This window comes from Triticum urartu, chromosome 7A (genome assembly GCF_056163025.1).
Source record: "Triticum urartu cultivar PI428250 chromosome 7A, HENAU_Tu73, whole genome shotgun sequence".
Taxonomy (NCBI): Eukaryota; Viridiplantae; Streptophyta; class Magnoliopsida; order Poales; family Poaceae; genus Triticum; species Triticum urartu.
Window position 1 is genome coordinate 672,805,681 of NC_141879.1, and position 24,285 is coordinate 672,829,965.

Genomic DNA, 24,285 nt, shown 5'->3' on the forward strand with positions numbered 1-24,285 from the left:
CCAATCCTCTCAAGCATGTCATGCGACCTTAGTTGGCTGCATTCTTTGTTGCCGGCGGAGCAGAAAGCCGCGAATACATTGAACCCTATATCAGCAGAGGGGCGAGGGAGGTTGGAGATTGCCGCGAAACCGTGAATCCATGGTGTTGCACATCATGGGAGGGGCAGGTGAGGTTGTGGAGATCAGTTTGCTCTTGGCGTATGAGAAACAAAGAGATAAGGAGCGGCCACGAATGTGCGCAGCAAGGGGAAAAGATAAGGACATCGATAGGCGATGGGTATGTTTCATATACGACCAAATGACACAAATACAACAGGGGCATGCGAGGGAAACAACGGTCAAACGAATGTCACGTGGAGAAAGAAATGACCAAATAACCCAGAGCACGGAGAGCGCCCCATTTCCTGGGAGCATAGTAACTTCAAAGATTTTTTTTTCTCTTAATGAAAACATAACACTCTTGTAATCTTCCAAAAAATGAAAATAGAGCTATGTTGAGCAAAAGGTACTGACCGAAGGTCCACTTTTAATCTCTCCAAGGTATTGAAGTTAATTTTATTTCGCAGTCTAGGATCTGAAGCCTTTCCTACTTTTCATATGCATAAGCTAGCTTAGAAAATCCACGAGCGTCGGTGTGCCTCGACAACTCCTTTGCTTGCAAGAGGAGACCTTGTTCGTGTCTGATTTGCAGAACCGAATTGGAGTGTTATAGTGGAATTTTACAATACACTAGTTGAATCTTTGTGAAAGTTCAAGTTCTCACTGGACTTGCGTTTGGATCATGCAGAGCGTATTCTTACATATTTGAAGCAGGAGAGATTTCACATGATTTGTTGGCTCAAAGAAATACGGAGTATGACCCAGCCAAGGATCACAAATGTTTCGGCCTGGAGGCACAAAATTGGCGTGCGCCAGCCTATTAGTGTTACTCCACCATGTTTTCCTTTTTTAAAAAAAAAAATTGAAATTCTTACTCCACCATGTTGAGATCTTCTATTCCGTGTGTTACGACTTACAAGGAAACCCACAGCTCAGCTCAGCTCACCAGTTTTTTTATTTCTTTCATGAAAAATAAATGTTCTTATTTCATAGGTTTTTTAATGTTAGTAAGTTTTAAAACAGGGGGAAATCATATTGTGAAAAATGAAAAATTGAACAAGTTCATAGATATTTTGAAAACATTCATCGATACTTAATTACATGAACACGTCTTAAAAATGTTCACCATGTACTATAAAAATATTCACGGTGTATTAAAAAATGTTCACAAGTTACAAAATTGATCAGAAATTTCAAGATGTGTTACTGAATAGTTTAAAAACCTTCATGAGTTTCTAAAGATGTTTGTGCTTTTTTCTAAAAAAACAGTTAAAATTCAGAAGAAACCCATGAAAAAAAGGAAAAGGAAAACCCAGAAAGAAGAAACCGGAAGAATCACTGGAGGAAAAAGGAAATCACAAAAATCACTTTGACAGCAAATGGGGCAGCCCAACATCCGCGCAACCCTGCCCATGGTCATCGTTCCAAGCAGCATGCACCGCATAGGATTCACTGATCTCAGAAGAAGAAGAAGAAAGGATTCACCCACCATGTTACTATATACCGCCGTTCCAAGTTTCCACGGTCAGTATTCCAATCAGTTTTGTGTTTATGGTTCAGTGATCAATGGTTTCAAAAGTGGTCATCAAACGTTGCTGTACTTGAAATTTACAGAGCAAGTTCGCTTGTATTTATTGCTTGCCGAAGATTGCAAGAACGGAAAAAAGTTTCCCAATACCCCTGTGTTCTTCCATCTTTACATTGATGTGATACATCTAAAATTACCTCCCGTTTTATAGAAGAGGCTCAACAAGGCTCACTTTATTTTTTGACTTGCTTGAATCACCACTAGGTTTCTTCAGAATTCCGGTAGGCTGTTGCCCTGGCTGACCCTGCCCCTGTGCACCCTGAAGGAAATGCAAAAGATTGAACATCTAAGGGACTTCCACCAGAAATTCATGGAAGCACGGACAAAACTGTTATTAGGAACAACCATAATCTTCAAAACAAGACGAAAAGGCTACGTCACTGTTAATACAGATTGGACTAAAACCAGCATCTCAGCAAAGATGAGATAGATACAGGAGCATGGGTTTGGGTGAGACTGAATTCTAGACAACATTGGGCAAGTCTATCTTTGTAATTAAGAGAGGGTGAATTGGACTGGCCAGCCTCCACAAATATTTGGGATTTTATTACATCTGGTCCGGCGAGGCAAGAAAGGCAGCATCTGTTCAGAAGATCGCACTAGAGACTAGACCTAAGTAATAGGGTATACACATACTCCCTCCGTCCTAAAATAAGTGACTCAACTTTGTACTAGCCATAGTACAAAGTTAGTACAATGTCGAGTCACTTATTTTGGGACGGAGGGAGTACTTCTTACTAAGCCTCTAACTACAATTTAACTGTTGCAAAACAAGTTAGGCGATGATTTAAAGATAATCATCACAGCTCATAAACTTTGCCGGAAGCCTATCATTGAAGTTTATGTTAAATGTTAAAACCAGCTAATTCAATAGTTTGGGAATGTCGACGAAAAAGTCAAACTGAAGGAAATTTTCTGTCTAAATCTTGTGAGCAGTTTCCTACTGGACAAACAAACAGCAGCGAAATCAAGATAACAAGATTTGTATTCATATCATACCTACCCTCGCTATCCACAAAATTTTATAGTATCATCTCTAACGATCAAAATTAAGAAAAATCTGTGATAGGATAACATATCATGCAAGATATTCATGTATATTTTGTTAATCAGCTTGCATCATAAATAAAAGTGGAAACTTGCCTTTTGACTCAATAATTTTCGATAAGATGGAACCCTTGCAACTGCTGATGCAGCGACTGCAGCAGCCACTCGGATCCTGTGAGGGAGGGAATTAAGTTGCATACAGTATCACTTGAAGAATGCCAGGAGCAGGTAGCTCCAGGAAGGATGAGACATACCTTTGATGGACATCAACATATTCGTCCGTCTCATCAACTATCTCCTCCTGTAAACTCCAAAAGTCAGGATGGTGAGGAACTCAAAAAGTTTGAATTGAATCAAAACTAAGAACTTAATAAATATGACACTTCCAGTTGAAAGCCCAGACTTATAGTAACAAGGCTAGAGCTTTTCAGAAACAATCAAAACAGACATGGCAATCTGATTATAGATCTGGTTAGAGGTGGTTATGTAGTACGTTGACCAATTTATCACCTTAGTGTAGATATACAATTCCAACTTTTTGAGAATAATAAAAAATAACTGGCAATGTGAGTACATATGTGGTTAGAGATTTAGTACGTCATGTGTTGGGTAAATGGACGAAGGAGATGAAGAGTATATGCATAGCAAAATTGATTTCCACAACAAGCTTTTCCATTATCATGGCAACACAATTAATTCCATTATCATGACAGAGAAAGTTAAAAATGTTGGATGGAAGAAGAGAGCATGGTTCATATTTAATTGTGTTACGTGCACAAGTTGGCCATATGCAGAAACGAAATGTATACTTAACGAGTTCAAACATGATCTCTATTTTTTCGATTTGCCAAAATGATTACACCGAATTATGTAAATTATCGCGAAAACAGTGTATCTCTCTCCCTGAGAAACAAAACTTTGGTTGTTTAATGAACAATGTAGAGTTAAATTGGTGGTTGCAAGACAAAGGCTGAAATTTATGCACCTAATCTCTATTGTTACAGTTTACTCCATATGTACTGTGTTTTTCTGCTCCTAAATTCCAAATGCAGTTGTCCACCATACACCAGAAAAATGGCAACACTACCTTCCAAAGAAGAGCAACTTAGTATGTTTACATCTTACCTGCAAGAGTTCTTCAAATACGTCTTCCAGTGTGATGATACCAATGACACTACCATTATCCATATCCTCTGATAACTGAGCCAGTGCATTTGACGGTGTATCATTCGGCTGCATCGAGTGGGCTTTATTTCTATTAACCTGCATGTTCTGTTGTCTTTCAGTATCAACAATAATAGTATCCACCCTTTCATCAGTACTGGCTAGCAAGGGTGCAGTCACTTGTGTTGCCCCAGCTGACTCCATACCAGGTTCAGTTTTATCATGAGGTGGTGCATTCTTAGGCTTTGCCTTCACAACAGCAGCCATATGACTACCTCCTTTCTGAAACTCGTTCAGTATATCATACAAAGGCATGTCTGAAGGAACCCTGGGAGAGATTAATATTTACCAATTGTATGTCAGAACAGTTTATACACTAGTACTACTAATAGAGCAACACGGACACTCCATTGTATCACATTTTGAAAGAGATGTTTCCCAATTTATATTTAAATAGAATTGGGTATATACCTTGGAATCCTCCTAATGGAAACAGCACTAACTGGCGTCTCTATTTCAGCACGAACTGTCAGAAGACTTTTGACCTAAATAATATTTAAATGGATCTAAGTTAGTAAAGTACATAAAAAAGATCACCGGGTAATTCTCCATAGCATATTTTTTACCTACCAACAGGAGACCTATAACATTTCTAGGGTTTCCTGAATACACAGGTACACGGCTGTGGCCCCGGGCAAGAATTGTACCAATTGTTTCCCTGTAAATACAAGTAAAGAAGGTTCACTATAAATAACAGTATGTGATAAGCATGTCAAAAGTTGCATAGCGGAGTCCTCTCGATATATACTATTCACAACTGTTTGTTAATTATAATATCTAGGTCAAACTTTAAAATGATTACATCACCGAAGTATAGAACCACAGATAGAGAACTAAGGGAGTTCAATCAGGATCAATGGAATATGCTTGCTAGAAGAACCAACACAATTAGAAGCAGAAAATGGCACCGATGGACAATGCAAACTGCTCATTGCAACCTTTCAACTGAAGGACTTAATACTTCAACGAATCTAAAACTAATATGATTCAACTTTGTTATCTGCCATCAATAAGCATACACACACTGACCAGAATCACAGTCACAAGTGTTGATGCTTGATACACAGTCACAAGTACATGATCAAGTTATTAGTCTTGAGTATGTGCCTTCAGAGCTTGCTTCAGTTGATCAAACTAACTGTGTCTGATTCACCTGATTTTGAAAAGGGGGTTGTTAGCTATGTATAGTATATACATAGCATGTTTACCTAGTTCTAGCGTGTTTGTATCACCCAATTGTATAAGGTGTTCTCTACATATTTACCACACATTTACGTGTATATATTTAGGCATAGAAGCTCATAACAAATACACATGTTCTTAGACCTTGGTAACATGCGTATCATTATTTTCCTAGGATGAGGAATATATTTTGAGCAACGCTAACATAGTACATGTGTTTCTCCATAGAAACTCATGGGTATTTATCTAGCATGAGGAAAGCAAAGAATTGGGAAAAGAATAGCAAAACGCAACAAGAGAACCATTAGATCAATGGTAATAAGGAACACCATTCAGATAATGGTCTACCAAATGGAAATGCATTTTTACCAATCCAACTTGGAGTCCACATCTAAAGAGAAAGTTGATTCAATAGGTGTCATAGCTTCTTCGGCGGTCTACATACACAATAAAATGAGTTTTCAGCTGAAGTCAACTATATAAAATTGAGTTCCGATTCACAGTGAAGCACTACACTGTGAAATCGTAACAAAAATATTTGCTTCATAAATGAAACTGAGGCACCTCATCCTGAACTCAATACAAAGAAAGAAGAAGCACACTATTGTTGACTGCTCAAGCCTTTCCATGTATATTAAACTAGTTTTGGATGAGAACCATGCTTCGTAGCTGGAAGCCTCACGTGCAGGCATGATTATTGGGGATATTACACATTGTTAAATGCTAATAGAAGAACACAAAAGAGAATCATAGCTAAGTTTGCTTTCGTCTCCCCCAAAAGCAAAATGATGCAGCTACATCGAGAAACAATAAGTCAAGCAACATCTAGTTTTATGCCAACTACCAAGTTTATTTCAATTTCGGTTGCCAATTGTGCCCCTTAATCAGTTTTTTTCAAGTGGTAACAATGAGGTTGCTTGGTTTGGTACAACAAAATTGGCTTCCCAATATTTAGGCAGACCAAAATTTTGGCTACTAAGTGGTATGGCCACCAACTTACCTAGCCCACCTCTGAAAACTTGGCGATTTTCGACAAGTTTTAGAGTTGTCAAATGTAATGTGCCACAATTTTGGTCAGCCAAATTTCTGCCGCCGACCAAGTATGCCAAATATTTGTTAATTTTGCAAAGCTCCAGATATATGGTTTGAAAATCAGTTCAAATTTCAATTACAAAATTGTTGTAGGAATAGCTAATTCGACCAGGGATCCTGCCTGGTCTTACATGGCAAATTGCCAAGGTAAAAGCTACCACACCCCTGGGTAGCCTTGGTCATTTGTCAAGGACCGCTAGCCTATATAACCACAACCACCAGCACCACCCACCCTACCCCTGGATAGCCTTGGTCATTTGTCAAGGACAGCTAGCGTATATAACCACAACCACCACCCACCCCACCCCCACTCCCCGCGAGAATGTAACCATTCAATCTCACTTGAATAGAACTCAAGGGGAAAGGCCTCCAAGGGCTTGAAGATTAGGGATGGATCTGAGGGAGTCACCTCACACGCCTAATCCTCCGGCCTCCAAGGTGACATTGTCAGGAGTTTGAAAACATCAAACGACATGGCCGCAATCAAAAAATAACAGAAGATGAAGGCAGAGGCTAATCCCATAAGACGCGTGTTGTTGATGCACATGTGTTGCTCTGATGGTGAATGCACGGCAAGGTTAAGGGTTGTGGTATTTTTTGAATTATGTTAGTAGAGTATGCATATTGTTTATTTTTTACTTTTTCTTAGTTTAGTTGTCATCTGTGTGTATCGCAAGAAGATCAAGTTCAAATGAGTAGCGAGTGGTGTATTCAATGACATGTCTCTAGGTGACGCTATATGATTAGTTGGCTGCTAGCATGTATTGCGCACGGAGCGGATGGTGTATTCAACAAAATTGCTAGTTTGGTATGTAATAATGAGTTGTGCCTATAAAGAGAACAAATCAAAATTAGGGGGAGATTATGGCAAACAATCTGGCTTGACAATTAGACTTGTCGTGGTCGAGTTGGTGGAGTAGACAAGTTTGGATTTAGATTTTGGAAATAATCCACAGCTTCTGTAGTAGTCTCTGAATTGAAAACATGGTTTCCAATCCAAGTTTGCCTACATGCAATGCATACGTGAGTCAAATTCATGTTTGATTCGTTCTCCTACTTTCCATTTATGAGTAAGTCTACAAGTCGTGTAGTTTGGTTGCTATAAATAAATGGGAAGGTGAAAAACCAAAGGCCTGAAATTTTATAAGAACTATTAATCGTACTTCAGTTTATGCCTATGTGATACCAAAAGGAAACATTGATTTGCCCCATAGTTGATGTGCCTAAGAGGATCTGTCCTCCTTTACATTACTATATTCTACCTTATTGAACTCCCAGTACAGAATAGTTTTTTGCTGAAAACTGTAGAGGAAACCCTGAGATTTTGTTCTAGTAAAACAAATAAGTACGTACAAATAGCGCTATGCAAGACCGCGGGGGGTAGCACCTCGCTCCTTTCATTCTTGAAGAGAAAGAACCAAGTGCCCAAACTGAGGTTGATATGGCAAAGATTATATAAAGTCAAGCAAATCCTCAAAGTCACCTCAACTATGGGGCAAATCCTCAATTCCCTCGTGAAAAACAGGTTAGGACCAAAACTATGAAGATGATGCACACCTTTTCAGTTAAGTCCAACGCTCCACTTATGATTGTAGTCTCATCATGGGTAAGCTCTCCACCCTTACCAGCCTGCCATGAGAGAGGCAATTAACTGTGAGATAACATGGGTACAAGACTACAAGTGCATACTTCTTATAAGGTTACATGTTAAAAGCATATTACCGCTTTGCTATGGATAGAAACAAGAGCTTTCAATTGAGCTCGCCTGAAAAGCGCAGATTCATGCCCAAGAGCAAAGTCTAGGAGCTGTGGGGCAATATAAAATGTCAACCACTTCAGTCACCAATAGATAAATCATATCAAGGTTAAACTTTGAACAAAAAATTTATACAGATAAGGTTACATACTATTCCATGTCAATTTACTAAAGGGTAAAAAAGATGCTACATTAATCTACAACATTTGTATTTAATTACTGCATGAGCCGTGTACATTAATTGCAATTTTTCAATCACGCATGAACACTACATATTTTTTGTTTGAAATAGAACAAAAGGGTACAAACAGATTGTGGATGGCTCTTAGCTACAGAAACCTTGATACAAGCTAGGCAGCTACAGCAAGGGGCGTTCACTAAATATGCTTGGACACAAAAGTTAACTGTTGACGGTCGTTTTCCCAGGAGAAAATTAGCATCACCAAACTAATGCAAGGCATTAAGAAAGACCTAAATATTATAACATGGATGGACTTCAGAAGGATTCATTTTTCTGACTGGAAACAAATGCCTGGAAATTGTAAGATACTCTTTAAAACCACCAATAACACCCTATTTAGTAGAGAACCATAACTAGCAAGCACTACCTTCTATTATTCTTTTGCACCACGCAGACATGGGTCATACCTACAATTTCTAGTAACTAAGTTTTTCTTTCTCGAGACATCCGGCAGCACTAGTTCAAGTCCCAACATACAACACCAAATAAATAAATAGAACTACATGTTCTTTCGTAAGATATTTAAAGTTTGTGTTAGCTCAGCATATACAAACCAACCAGGTGGCTGAAATGGAATGTAAAGCAACAATGGATATCTATGATAATCTGAATACCAGCTATGAGGGGCAGGGCTAAATAAGAATAGAAACAAGAAATCACTCGCACGCATGTTACCAGAATCACCTAATTAGAAAAGTGTAACCAAAATATCACTTCATGACCTTGTCAATCGACAATGGCACCAAGGAGCAGTGAGCCCAAGCCTCATAATAATAGTCTAATTCATTGGAATTCAAAATCTAGGCCACTGGAGAAGCTTCAAAGGATATTGAGTAATGTGACTTTGATGATTTACCTTCCCAATCGGGTAAGCAATAGGATAGGCAATGACCATGACGATGCGTACAAGCCAGACAAAGCTAGCACCCACTGCCAGCCCATACCTAGTACATATTGCTTGAGGTATAACCTGGTTGTCGAAATGTAATGATCAATCAGATAATCTGTGGGCTGGTAACAGAAATATAAATGCTTGGACATAAGATGCATTACCTCCCCAAAGGCAAGAACAAAAGTCACTGACAATATAATAGCAAGAACAGGATTGAAAATCCTGTCAAGGAATATAGGGAGAGCCTGAAAAGGACGCAAAGAAGTAAGCAGAAGAGCCACTGGTTAAAACAAAATAACACAAAAAAGACACGAGAGAAGAATGGATTCTCTGTCTACAAACAGCTCAACAATTCAGAAATGAGGTACAGAAAAAACATACACATGTGTGTCACCTAAACTAGGAGAAAGTACCACGCGTAAGGCGGGGAAAAGTTTGCAAATATTGAAGTTGAAGATCCATAGTGCAGAGCTGACCAACTATACCAATGGGGCAAGCAAAGATACTGACATGAATGTTATGAAATCACTTAGCAGTTAGCACTGATACTGACATGAATGCTCGGCAATATGTTAATTTAGCTACGCCTTTTTGGTACATTCTCAAGTAAATCATAGCTACGCCATTTTGGTACATGACTACGTTCCCAAGTAAATCACTTCAGAGTAAATTTATATTGGATGCAAAGCATGATAATCTAAACTTCATAAGGCACTAACACAGAACTAACATCTCTTTTCTCTTCAAAAGAATGCAAACATTTAAAAGTATAACACATGCAAATACTGACTCCCACATGTAGAATGATCATATACCAGAAATCGTGCAGCGACGTGACTTAATACAGACAAAAGTGAACAAGGTGTTCAAGGTCGATAACTTTTCGAGTGCCCGAGCTAGAAACTTGAAACGAAACTAGCACTGTTTCAGCCATATCCATGGAGTGCAAAGCAATGCGGTAAGTGTCAGACAATGCTACCAAAATTACGTACCTCCATGGCACAAGCATTACACAGCAGCAGAGTGACAAGAAGCTGGTGCTGCTTCTTTACAACCGGAAGGATCGCGGCTGCAGCAAACATAATAGTTCATCAGTAACCTAAACAGGAACAGCAACAGAAAATGCCAATCGGGTAAAGGAGATGAGCCGTATTTATTTGCATCAGTCGAACATTCAATAAATGGTGCTGAAAGATGCAGCACTTAGCTAGTAACAGTAAATAAGCGGCATCATTGTTGCCATTAGAAATAACTTTTGTAGAACCTGACACATGAACTCTGAGATGTCCAGATAGAGATGTGTAATGTAATATAATTACCTAAGACGACTGATGTTTTGTCCTAATGTGAGACTGAGGAATGGAAATTATGGAACAGATAACGGGAAGAGGAGGGCGTCTGGTCCAACTATCCAGCCGTAGGCCCCACCCACGATATTTTCCGCCGCCGGGGGAATGGACACGGGCAGCTGACTCCTATCTAATCCAATCCACACCTCCCCGCACGCCGGCACGGGCCCGCCCCTCTCCGGCGGCGACCGGCCCAGCCCTTGTTCCGACGGAGCGGAGGAGGCGGGTGTTTGGGGATCTTACCGGCTTGAGCCTTCTCGGCGTCGGTGCCGCTGCGCATGAGGATCTCCAGATCCACGGGGCCGAGCGACATGAGGCCCAGGGTGAGCCCCGACATGATCCCGGCCAGCAGCACCAGGAGGGCGGAGAAGGCCGCGTACGCCCACCACAACGCCGTCCCGAACTCCGTGTCCTCCCCCCGCACCGCCGCCATCATCAGCGCCGCGCTCGGCGCGGGCCGCGCCGCCGCCCCCACCACCATCCGCACCGCCACCGCCGCCAGGCTCGCGGCCCTCGCCCTCCCGGCGGACGACATCCGGGCCTACGGCCTCTGCTCTCAATGTGGGCGAGAGAGAAGAACACGAATGCAGCCCTGCTGTCCTGCTCGGTCCAACCACCACCACAAGTCTTCTACTGGTGCAGCTATCAAACTTGCCTGCCGTGATGGGGAAATGGTGCGCCCCACAACTCGTCTCCGAATAAAACTTTTTTTTCAACTTCTTTTCAAATGAAGCGCTCTGACTTTTTTACAACTAAATAAAGTTGTCATCTCAAAATAAAAAACAAACAAAATAATAAACTAAAACTTGCTATCTAAAAAAATGTTCATGCTTGACAACTACAGTTGTCATCCTCGTGTCACTAAGGGGCTGTTTGGATGGAGGCCTATCAGGCAGCTCCTTTGTCGGGCACATATCTCAGCCTCAAGCCTCCAAAATCGGACGCCTGAGATTCATGCCTCACTCAGCCTGGTTTCTGTGAAAAAGAACCAAATAGCTCCTAAATTGCCATCATAAACGTTCGGAGTTGACATATGTTCGTGCCACACGTGTGGTACTTATCAGGGTCTTTCTTTTTTTAGAACCACCATCTCGACACTTTATTCAATAATAAGATGGTTTACATTAGATTGCACAACAGCAATCAAAAAATCAGGGCATGCATCAAATGCGGTTACACACGAGGAAGAAACTAAACCCTTCTTTGCACACCATTGAGCAGCCTCATTGGGTTCCTTTCGAGCATGTCGGATGCTAAAACCCTGGAAGTGTGAGAGATATGATCTGATCTTTCTGAATACTAAACTCCCCACCATACAATCCTCATATTCCCATTCCTCTCTAATAGCTTGACAGTCTATTTCAATGGTCACATATTGCCAGTTCTTCTTCATTGCTAGGTAGACCACCTCCACACAGCTAGTAGCTCAGCAGAGTATGGATTCGTCAGTCCAATGAGCTTTACCATTCTCGCCTCCATGAAACTTCCCACATGATCCTGGGCTATCACACCTGCTGCTACATGTCCACCATTGTTGTCTACCGCTACGCCTGTATTAAGCTTGAGCCAACCATCGATGGGTACTACCCACCGGGCCCTCCGCCTTGTTTGAGAAGAGCATCTAAATAAATCAGACAGCCTCTCCGGCATTGGGGCCAATTGACCGTTTGCCCCACTTTTACTGTACCCTAGGCCCATATGCCCCTGTCTTATAACGCAATTGATAACATGGCTCATGCATCTTTGTTTGTACAAAATGACACAAACTTATATTGACGATGTATCTTTACTATATGATAGAAATGAGAGGTGAAAAAAATTACCTCTTATACAAAAAAGTATGTTAGTGGCTCATGCAATCGTATGAATATGTTTTTTTAAATTACAAAAACTAGCATGCCCAGAAAATCCTAAAACAATTACATAAAAAAAAAGTATAATCATAGTAGTCTATTGTTCAAATTTCAGCCAGTTATGGACAACGAGCAGAGAGAAATCAAGATTTCAAATTTATGTTCATTTTGTTTAAATTTTGGGCAAAAAATTTGAACTACCCAGAAAAATCTCACAAATTACAGAAAACCAAGTATATTTGTAGTAGTGTACTATTCAAATTTCAGCCAATTCTAAACAAGTATCAAAGAGAAAACGAGATTGTAAATTTTTGTCCAAATTTGTTTAAATTTTGAGTGAAAATTTGAACTGCCCAGAAAAATCGAAACAAAATACAAAAAAAACTAGTATATTCATAGTGGTGTGCTTTTCAAATTTCAGTCAATTCGAAGAAGCTATAGCAGAGAAAATTGCGTACATACTTAATATCCAACAAATTTGGCACATTAGCCATACACAAATAGATGAAGTTTCCCATTGCATAGTTCCAATTTTCATTCTACATCACAAAAGAGAGCCACACATCACAAAGAAAATTTCAAGTCCCAACACATCACAAACATATCATAAAATAGAGCAAATCTCAAGTTCACATGCAAAAGCTTCCTCTTGTTCTTCCTTAGGGTTATCCTTTTGAGAGTTGATGTGGTTGTTCTCTTGGGAGTCATTTGCCTTAGAGAGGTCGTGTGCATCGAAGATTGACCATCTCCGCCAGCCATTGCCAAAGCAAGCAGTTGTGATTTATAAGTTCACCTTTAGGTGAGAATGCAAATAGTAAAATAAATGTACTAATGAAAATAAGCAAGTTATCAATTCACCTTCTCATGACTGGCCTAGAATTGTTTTATAAGCTTGGGGGAATGGTGATGAACATTATATTGGGAGTTATTGGGGTGATAGTTGTAGGGGCATCATTTGTTTGACCATCACATACATCCACCAAGGTAGCGTTCACCTTATTTCTACTCCTTGGCACATATCAAGCCCTAATTCGTCCAAATCAGGGAAATAACCATCCCCATGGGGCATCACGTGTAGAGATGTAGAGCAAGGGTAGGGGTAACTCACCTAGATGGCCTCTCTTTCCCTGGATCCGAGAGGCTACAATTGGTCGTTATCGCGGACACGGCCAGATGGGTTCAAGGAGCTCTGGACGTGGACAAGTTGGGGGGAGCTCTAGCGATGGAAGGGGGTGATGGGTCGGCAACTTGGTGGGGGAGCATCGGAGTTAGAGGAGGCCAACGGCCGGTGGCTCAAAGGAGGAGGCCGGCAGGCCGACACCTGGGCGGAGGAGCTCCGACGGCGGAGAAGGACGGTGGGTCTGCGCTTGTGCGGAGGAGGACGACAGGCTGGCGGTTAGATGGTGGTGCTCCTACGATGGAAGTGGTGGGACCGAACGGAAAGGAAAGATATCGTTCTGGATGCATGCTTTTTGGTGATTGTCTAGGGGCAATTCTAACATTTCCCATCTCTAATTGCAGTTGTTAACTAAAGATGTATGTTTATTTTTAATGTGTGGAATTTTGTCTAGAGGCATGGTGAAGATGGATCATTTATCAACTGCATTGTAAGATGAGGCATATAGGCCCGTGCAGAGCAAAGGTGGGGCAAATGATCACCTCGTAATAAAATCAACAACCTCTCTAGTATCGACGCCCCCCCCCCTGTGTCACAAATGATTGATCTGCTTCTGGGCCAGCAGGTGGCAATAAAAAATACCGGAGCCAAAAAGTACCAGAGAGGACCCACTAGGAAACTGCATGGAAAGGTAGCGCGGCCACCCCCTGGTCGCGCCATGTGTCCGTGTGGGGCCCTTGGGCACCGCTTTGACCTGATTCCAACACTATAAATTCACATCCACCCAAAAAAATCATAGAAAATTTTCATTGCATTTTCTGGCTTCGAAGAGAGCGATTCGTCGTCGTCATCACCAACACTTCTCCATCAACAATTTCATGATGCTCACAATCATGTGTGAGTAATCCCTTTGTATGCATGCTAGAGATAGATGGGATTGGATGAGATTTCATATGTAATCGTTGTCATTTTGTTTGGGCTTGATCCCTACTTTCCACTATGTTCTGAGATTGATATTGCTATGACTTTGCTATGCTTAATGCTTGTCACTAGGACCCGAGTGACATGATTTCAGATCTGAACCTATTATATTTTCATGAATATATTTGTGTTTCTTGATTTTACTTGCTAGTTGCATGCACCTATTATTGTTCTGAACCCTAGACCCCAAGGTGACAATTACTGGGATACTCTACAGGGATGATTGTAATTTGAGAAGTTCATGTATTCATTATGTGTTAATGCTTTGCTCCAGTTCTCTATTAAAAAGGGTTCCTTAATTACCATTAGTTTCCATTAGGACCTTGCTGCCATGGGAGGGTAGAAAAAAGATGTTATGCAATTTTTTATCGCAAGAACATATGACTATATACAGAATACATGCCTACATATGACTGATGAATTGGAGCTAGTTTTGTATCGCTCTAAATTTTGACCATTGAATATTAAATCTCATCTGAACACCCCATCACTACTCCATGCCTACACTTTCTACTACTGTCATCATTTCAATTACTACTGCTCTACTTGCTACACACTTGTTACTATTATTGCTACTGTTACTTTATCACTACTACTACCATATTATTTTGCTACTAATAAATTACTGCAAGAAAGTTTCTCTCATGTGTGGTTGAATTGACAACTCAACCGCCAAGGCTTATAAATATTCTTTGGCTCCCATATGTCAACTCAATAAATTTGGGTGAAATACTACCCTCTAAGACAGTTGCGATCATCTATACTTGCGGGTCATTAGTCACCAACCCTATCTTCCTCCCCCTGGCCCTCCTTATTTTCTACATCCTCCACTCATCCACATTAGCCAAGTTTGCACCTTGACATGGTCCCTCTCAGCCGCAATGGGGATGATCATCTACCAATTACAACTGCCAGAATCGTCGGCTAGTGCACAGCAAGGTGGGAGCTCCACATTTGGCAGGGGCAGTACATCTCAAGCGGTTGGCTATTGTGGGCAAGAAGAAACAAGTCTTGTCGCCACTAGGGAAGAAATGCACCTCTATTACACCCTCCCACAATCTACGTCAGCGCTGCTTCTCCTCACAAAGAAGGGACGATATACAGTAGGGAACACGTGGCCAGGTTGAACGGTTGCATATAGGAGATGCCTCTTCGGGGCCTCCTCGTCACATCATCAGGCAAGATCGCAAGATGTCACAGCCAGTGTTGCCGATGAGACGTGATTGTTTGCTTATTGTGCTTACCATGTCTCATGTTTTTTTGCCTCCACTTTATTTCCATTGGTCATAAATCACCGGTTCGCCACATCAATGCACCAACCTCTGGTGCGCTCATTCCTTTTTTTTGTCACTAGAATTTTTTGGGTTAAATTGGTAATCAACAAGGAAACTGCAATGTTTTGTATTTTTATTTGAGGTAAGGCTAATTGTCATCAACATATCCTCAGGTATTTTGTTTGTGTCTGGTTCAATGTTCAGGCATGGTGCAAATTTGACTCTTACAACCAAGTAAGTGGGCTCCTTGGATGGTCAATAAGAGAATGATGCCAATTAGTCTGGAAACGGTGCTATCGTGCAAATCCTAGAAGGTGTTCGCCCAACCGTGCCACTCAACCGTGCTGTGAGAAAAATTTCAGTTCGATATGCCTCTCAATTCTTGCCGCATCCATGTGATGCGATTAAAATTTGGAATCTTCATTGTTATTTCCAACTATTTTTTGCGCTCGAGTGTACAATATTTCCGCTACTAACTTACTTTCTTAAAATGACTTGCCAATGATCCTTGAAAAAATTATAGTGTTTTGCTTTATTTTTTGTAACTGGCATCCTTTAAAATCAGTTTATTTAAGGCCTGCATTCCTTAACAAAATTTATCCAGTAAATTTCTATGTCTGCTCCACTCGACAGCACCTACAGCGTTTTATGTTTGGCTCTTGCACCATTGTTTCAGATTTGTATGCTCTATTTTTCAATTCAGTCGCTTTGATCTTTATAAGTTTATATTCGGCTTGTGTTTGTGAGAAGCTTATTTGATCAAAGGTTATAATATATATGACATGCATTGCCTTTGTTGCCAGTGGCGGAGCCAGGTTTAGAACCAGGGCAAGATCTAAGTGCTGCCAAATTACTTAGTTTCTGCCCAAACAAACTTCCACTTCACCCAATTTTCTCTACTAGAGCTTCATGGACTTGCACCAAGGGAGCCCGGGCAAGTGCCCCAGCTCGCCGGGTGCTGTCCCCGCCACTGTTGTTGCAGTCAAGGATACATATGGTGATGAAAAATCTGTGGTTTGTTCTTGCTCAGTTGTGTTTCTCACCAATTTTTTGCTATACATTTGTTTGTGCAGGTTATATGCCCACATATAGAGACATACAGTCATGCCCACATCAACAGAAAAGGCTAGCGATCAGCAGCAACTGAATTGATTAATCAACTTCACGTCACAATTGCTCAAGGTAAATGTTTTGATCTCGTGAGCTGCTACTCCATTTCTCATGTCCACATCATCATTTAGAAATCTTGAGTTCGCACAGCCACAAGGAAACCTTACTCGGCGGTAGAGAAGCCATTGACACATTAACACCACACTAGCATGGCACTTGGTATACAATAATTAATTAAACAACATCTTCATAATCTCTCAACTACTAAAAAGAAGCAAATGTTGTAGTACCCAGCAGCAGCTGCAGCTGCGGTGCATTGCAAAATTATAACGTACTAGCATTATAAACAAATGGGTCGGATAGAGATAAGTGAATTATTTTTATATGTCATTTTTATTATATTTTTTCCGGTGGCAACACATGTACATTTAGCTATTGTATTTACAAAGACATCATTATCATTTTTGTGTATACAAGAAATCTATCAATTAAAAATTACTAAAGAATAGGGGTGCCAATCACCTCAATTGTTTAGAAATAATCAATACAACTTCCTAATTTTCAATTTATCACGGATCCTCATGAATTTACCTGGAATCACCTGAAGGAGTATATTGAGATCGGTCAAATATTATTAAAATTGTCATTATTAGATATGCTAATAGTTATTTAAAAAATATATTTGCCCATGATTTGATCTCTTTGTTTTCATTTGGAAGACCTAAAAGATCTACTCTACCTCATGAGTATTCATAGTTCAATATAGTTATTTTTATTGTGTAGACAGGATATGGAGAAACTTATTGTGCAATCTTGGTCAATTTAAGAGATGTTCTAAAAACAGTCAAAAAGTAAATAAGAATGTTGTGATTTATTGTGCCATGTTTATTATCTGATTAATAATTCATAATATAAAAATAAAAATATCAAGATAAAATAATAAATAACTTCCCTTATACTCCCTCCGTTCCTTTATATAAAGTGTATTTGTTTTTTGATAAAATTCCAGAATGCAAGATGCATTTATTCTAAATCCTCATAATTCCCTTGTTAGCCCTCTAGAAAAAGGAAAGTATCTTTCTCCTGATTGTCTATATCTCTCCTTGTAGTAAAAGAAGGAAACTATCTCTATGTCGATTGCATGTATCTTTTACTTTCCTGGACTAACTGATTTACTTGCCACTAAGGGCATGTACAATGGTGCTATCTTAGGATTGCCACGTAGGATAAATGATGAGGTGGAGGAGAGAGAACTCGTAAGAAAAGGCTTGTCTTCTCTTATTTAAGATAAGACAAGAGATGATCTTTTAGCACAATTTGTCTCACCATGTTTTAAGGAATTGCTAGTTATTGAAGATAAGGCTAAGATATAACCTATTGTAGACATACTTTTTTGTCATCTCTAAATTACATGTAAGACTTAAGATAAGACTGTCTTATCAACCATTGTACATGCCCTAACCAATAATTGCCAAGAGTAATTTTGTCCTAACACGTCTATAATTATGTGCCTTGGTCACCGTGCCGAAAATAATACACCTTGGATAAAGGAACGGAGTGAGTATTAACTAATGGTAACATGTTGTTCATTATTATTGCACAATACTAGGTCCACTATACAATTTAATTTACATTTGTGTGTTATAATATGTGTTGGAGTAACAACAAATTTCTATAGATTTTTTAGTTTAGTTTGGGACATTTTAATCCACATGTTAAGTACAAAATTGTCTTCCTAATTATGGGTAAAGTAAATAAGTTCACAATGCATTAATTTGTGCATCTTAGGTGTACTATGTGTATTATATGTGTTCATGTCCATTGTAGTATTCTCACTATCTTGATACAAGGTTGTGAAGCATACTAACGAGGGGAAAATCTTGATAGATATTTCTAGATATAAAATGACAAAAGCGTGGAGAGTATCGGTTACTGCGTGTCTTGAAATCTTCCTCCCCCCCTCTGTTGTCGACAACACTCCTTTCTTGGTTTATTGTGATCATATCTACTTCACATGCTTTGGCATTTCATGGTTAACCCATTCACGGTGGGCGCATGTGTGCAACCTTGCATTTTTCCAGATGTTATATTTTTAGTGTACATGAAGGAGATTTTATATCCCAATTATTTATGAGCTCAAGCATTATTCCTACCGTGAGTTGCTAAACGATACACAATGTCGACTAAAAGGGTTGGTGCAATTTAAAAGTCAAGAACCTTTGGGAGCTAAACAAACCAAACAAGCAACTAAAGAACTTATACTGATAGTTGAAAGCAACTGAGTTCCTGAAGTTTGAATACTCTCTGTAGTTGGATGGAGTTTCAATACTTGGGAGGCGCAAAATTGATCTTTTTATATGTGTCTTTTGTAAAAAAAAAAAGAGGACTCGAACGTTGACACTTTTTATTTCTTAACTAGAAAAAATGCGCCCTTCCACTGTAGCTAGTGCCGCAAAAATAAGAGCACAACCAGGTCCTTGTTCAATTGTTATTTTTAGATAAAGACATGCACCCGACTTTATAAATAAAGCCAACATGCAGAGTAGCAACCACAATACCAAAACAACATCAACCCCCTCAAAAGGGCAAGGTTTTTACGATAATACACGGCCACCGGGCCAAATCAAGCGGCAGGCCGACAACCTAACAAGCCAAAAAACATAATGAAGCCCAAAAGAAGACAGCAAGAGAGCCTCAAGTAGCGCCAGTTTGTTGAGCATGCACGAACTCTGGATGTCAGCTCCTCCAAAGCGAGACGATCAACCTTCTCAGTCAATAATTTCTACTACTGTAGAAAGATCAACGTTTTAAACAAGCAGTCAGTCGGCCTATTAGGAAAAATATGCTCAATAGTGAATTTGCTTCTAGTGGTACAAAGTGCCCAAGAGAGCACCGGTGGTCCTTGTGCAATTATACAACCTCATCCCGAATTAAAGCCAACTGGGCACATCTACACGTACAATTGGTAGCAGTTTCTTCTTTCGTCAAAGAAAAGAATAGAATAGAGCAGAACTTTGGGGAGAATATCTAGTGTTCCCAACCTTCACATGCTCCCGTTTTTATACAATCCAATTTGAATATTTCAAGAGAAAACTGAAATTTTTAAGAATGTTCTCAAGACATGTGCCTACTTATTATCCCTAAAAAGGTCAAATCGAAAACCAAAATGCACTTTGAGAAATCAAAAGGCAAATCCAAACGTGAAACCCTGGTGTTTTGCTTTTGCCTTTTTTGGCACACTATTCATCCTGAATTTGTCATTTTTGTTTCTCTGTGTGTATTTCGAATTTGTGTTTGAACTTTGTAGAGGACGTGGGCACATGTTTTGGGAACGTCCACTGTCTTTTTTAGAGTTTTCTGAAACATTTCAATTTGAGTTTTTGATCGTTGGAGCATGCGAGCATACGAGTGTTTGGAGCACGAAGTACTTTGTTTTGCACGCAGCATGACAAGTCTGACTTTGACCCCCGATCGTCACCATCTCGTCACGCTCGCACGCATGCAATTATGTCCCCGTACCGCCGGCGGGGCCCACGTCCTCCTCCGCCGGCCAATCGATGCCGTCGGCAACGTAGCCCACGCCGTGGCCGCGAGACCTTGCTTGTAAAACAATCCATCCATCCACCCACCGATCACTTCCCATCACTTTGACAGATGCAAGCGATCCATCGGTTTCTCCCATTAATGCGCATCATAATCCGCACGAGCGACGCGCGAGAGTGACAAAATCACAGGCAAAATCCAAATATCCGTTCAAATATTTACATATAGCGCTCCATGTGATGGATGAACTACCCTGAACAAACAAGCCAAGAAATTCAAACAGAAGCTCGATCGGACGCCAATTCTTCTCCGCGTTTCTAAAATCTTTCACTCCGTGCATGTAACTTAGTTAATAATCACTTGATCGATCAAGCAAAGTAGCCATTGGCGCTGTTGTGAGCGGCGCGCGCCCCGGGCATCTGCGCCGCCTGCATGCTCTGGAGGAGCATCCGGTCCTCCGCGGCGCCGAGCCCGTGCGCGAACGCGTCGCCGCCGGAGAGGGAGTGCTGCAGGTGGCTGCCGCCGTAGCCGAATGCCGCGCCGGTGTACTGCTGCCGCTGGTGGAGGTGGTGGTGGTCGAAGGACAGGGCGGCCGCCGGCTGCTGCTGCTGCTGCTGCTGCGGCGGCGCGAAGCCGTAGCCGGATGCCCCGCCGAAGCTGATGACCGGCGTGCCGGAGAACGGGCCGGCGGGGGCGGAGGGGATGCCGGTGAACTGCTGCACCATGGCGCGGAAGTTGCTGGCGTCCGTGTTGAGCAGCGTCACGGGCGCCCGGCGCGACGCCCGGGCCCGCTTCCTCGCCGCCGGCTTGCCCGCCACCCGCGGGCCCAGGGCCCCGCCCGCCGCCCGGGACGGGCTCCCGTCGCCGGACCCCGCCGACGCCGGGCTCGTCGGCGTCGCGGAGGCGGCGACGATCGTCGAGTCCGCCGCGGCGCCGCCCAGGCTGGGCGTGTCGTAGCGGTAGAGGTCGTCGGTCCAGTTGGCGAAGCTCGAGCCAGTGTCACTCATCGCCATGGCAGCGGGTCAGCCGGCCGGAGGGGAGCGCTCTGGTCTGCTTTGCTTTGCTCAGCTCAGCTCTTCTTGCGTCTTTGGGAGCTACTAGGAGGAGCTCGAGACCGGCGGAGCGGCGTCCGATTTATAGCGCAACGGAGCGCCACAGCGTCCACCAGCCGTCGGATCGACAAGGACGCGGGACGGACGGCCAGGATCGTCCGGCGCGTCGCGGTCTCGAAGGTGGCTCGTCTGACCGGCCCCGTGAGACGCTTTCCACCTTCCGGGAAGCGTCGTTGATCCGTCGTCCCTGCTAGGTCGCGGCCCACCAACCTGTGGACCCGCGCGCGCCACGTGCGCGCGTGCGCGCCCGGCTGGGCCCGGCCCCGGGGCCACTTCGCCGGAGCGCCGCCGCGCCGGAGGTCGAGATCGACGGAACTTTTTTGTACTTTGCCCGGAACGATCGGAGGAACCTTCGGCGGAAACTGGGAAGGGGAACGGACAACGGATGGAGACGGCCGGCGAGACGAATCCGTTTTGGGTGGAGGGAAGAGCCCACGTGAATTCCGGCACGTGCGCCATTTTACCTTGGGAAGAGACGGATGGATCACTGTCAGTATCCACCTTGGAGACCGTGGTCACGTCGCGTTCAGGTTGGGCCGTTCAGCCATCTCAGAGAATGACCTGCCGGAGAATCATGTAAAAAACCATCTGTCTGTTTTTCCCTTTTAAAAAAAATAGTAACAACCCACTACAAAATCACTCATCGTTTCATCATGCATGTTGTTTCAGTGGAGACAAAATTACCCCCACCTCTGATCTGATGCATATAGCCAAACGATTACAACCACTCATTACAGTTACACCCAAGACATGATTTAGCCTCTTGTACTCCCTCCGTCACTAGTATAGTGTCAGAATTGTTCTTATATTATGAGATAGAGGGAGTAAAAAAGTGATGAAACACATATCTAAATGGCGGGCAACCTATTACATGCACATCACCCAAACCAGGGATACAAAATTTCTGGTAATAACTCCATCGGCTCCTCATGCATGTTTTGTCCATTGTGGTACAACCCATGTTTGCAACCAATTGATACACAAGAACAACACTTGCACGCATGTGGTGGAATTTATCGACAAAGCATTTATTCCGCACAATTGATTGTTATATCCGTCCACAAAATACACTTACAAAGTAGGCATTTGGTTTTATCATCTAAATCTTGAATGCCCAGCCCTCTATGGTCTATTGGAGAACAATAAGATACTCCATTTTTGGTAGTCAATGTTTCTTTCTGTGTTGGTCAGACTACCAAAAGAAATGCAGCCGGTAAGAATCTTTTCTTGTTTGTCAAAGACAACATCGTCATTACGACCCAACCAAATGAAAACACCGCTGCTACCCAACAAATACGAGAGACCGGAGAGACTTATCCACCCCCGCGAAGCCATGAGCCAAACAATGTGTCACATACTTTGAGGTGGAGGTTTTCGAGTTAAGGAGCATCACTCCTAACTTTCATTTATGAAAATGTTAACACACACAACCGGGCTCAGGTTTAACAAGAATTCCACGGCCAGTTCTAGTATCCAAATTGAGAGGGGCCAATGGATTCCACGAGGCGAAGGCCTAAAAACTGCGCATTTCATAAGCCGCTCCAGACTGAGATGGGTCAACCAACTAATGCTTTCGGACACAAAGGAATGGAACATCGACCTCATAAGGAGAATTTTTCATGCTTTTGATGCAGACGAAATCTGCAAAATCCGAATCCCCTCTGCTCAAGTAGAGGATTGTGTGGCTTGGCACTATGAAAAGTCTGGTGTCTTTACTGTCAGGAGCGCCTACAAACTTGGCGTCACTCTAAGTAGAAATGGAAGGGAGGCTCCCTCTAGCTCGTCGAGTGAACCCAGGAACAGAAGCATTTGGGATGTCATATGGAAAGCAAACATTCCAGAGAAAACAAAAAATTTTGGGTGGAGAGTGGCGACCCCAAACTTTGGCAACAAAACACAACACCTTCAGAAGGACCATTGTGAAGGAAGATATATGTGATTTATGTGGAATGGAAAGTGAAGATGAGTTCCATGCGGTTGTCTCATGCACAAGAAGCAGGGCGTTGAGAGCTGCCATGAGAGTTAAATGGGACATCCCCAAGGAAGTTGAGTTCAGACGAACGGGAGAGGATTGGCTTCAGAACCTCCTTCTGTCACAATTAGCTAGAATCAGAAGCAATATCCTGTTAATACTATGGAAAGCCTGGAGCCTCAGGAACAACACCATCCATGGGGATGGGAAGGATACTGTCACGAGAGCAGTGCATCAACTACTCAGACTGGGCGAAGATTTGCTAGCGGCTGAACAGGCAGCTAATATGCCTCATAGAAAGCAAGCAACCACACTTTTTGATCAGAGCACACCCAAGCCTGCACCCCTGAAAAATAATCGCTGGTTAGCTCCTGCAATTGGGTATGTAAAAATCAATTGTGATGCGGCCTTTCTTAAAGATTCAGGGGATACTTGGGGAGGAGCAGTAGCCCGAGATCATCGGGGTTCTGTCCTCTTGTCTGTCGGACGCCGACTGAACCAGTGCAGCTCGGTAGAAGAGGCAGAGGCAGCTGCTGTACTGATGGGAATGTCTGAACCGTCGAACGTTTATGGGGGACCTATAATACTGGAGGTGGATTGCGCTGCAGTGGGCCGGAATTTGCTCTCGGAGGATTCCTGCAAGTCGTCTTGCTGTGCAACCATAGCTGACATAAAGGAAACCTCAAATGCCTTCCAAAGATTTGAGATCAGGGTGACTAACAGAGCTCAGAACGAGCTGGCTCACCAGATTGCAGCCACAACAAGGGCATCAGGTGATCACAAAGTGGTGGCAGGCGTGCATGATGCAGTAAGGCAACAGATGGTTGAGGAGTATATTACTACCATCGCATAG

General features: G+C 42.2%; 3 protein-coding genes across 3 annotated transcripts; 1 reads left to right on the forward strand and 2 right to left on the reverse strand.

Moving 5' to 3' along the window:
* Positions 1 to 1,562: 1,562 nt before the first annotated feature.
* LOC125524750 (DUF21 domain-containing protein At4g14240) lies at positions 1,563 to 11,087 on the reverse strand. Its single transcript, XM_048689781.2, has 13 exons — positions 10,714 to 11,087; positions 10,114 to 10,190; positions 9,283 to 9,366; positions 9,086 to 9,199; positions 7,955 to 8,038; positions 7,790 to 7,861; positions 5,510 to 5,577; positions 4,529 to 4,616; positions 4,370 to 4,443; positions 3,860 to 4,226; positions 2,989 to 3,035; positions 2,831 to 2,906; positions 1,563 to 1,946 (listed from the first exon to the last, which is right to left on the reverse strand). Exons 1-13 carry the CDS (start codon positions 11,003 to 11,005, stop codon positions 1,833 to 1,835), a joined length of 1,557 nt encoding a protein of 518 aa, XP_048545738.1. The 5' UTR covers positions 11,006 to 11,087; the 3' UTR covers positions 1,563 to 1,832.
* A 9,438-nt stretch (positions 11,088 to 20,525) lies between these two features.
* On the reverse strand, positions 20,526 to 21,458 carry LOC125520454 (uncharacterized). The gene has a single exon (XM_048685381.1). The coding sequence runs from the start codon at positions 21,359 to 21,361 to the stop codon at positions 20,717 to 20,719; it is 645 nt and encodes a 214-aa protein (XP_048541338.1). The 5' UTR covers positions 21,362 to 21,458; the 3' UTR covers positions 20,526 to 20,716.
* A 1,759-nt stretch (positions 21,459 to 23,217) lies between these two features.
* Positions 23,218 to 24,285, forward strand: LOC147961306 (uncharacterized). Its single transcript, XM_087533754.1, has one exon. The coding sequence runs from the start codon at positions 23,218 to 23,220 to the stop codon at positions 24,283 to 24,285; it is 1,068 nt and encodes a 355-aa protein (XP_087389880.1).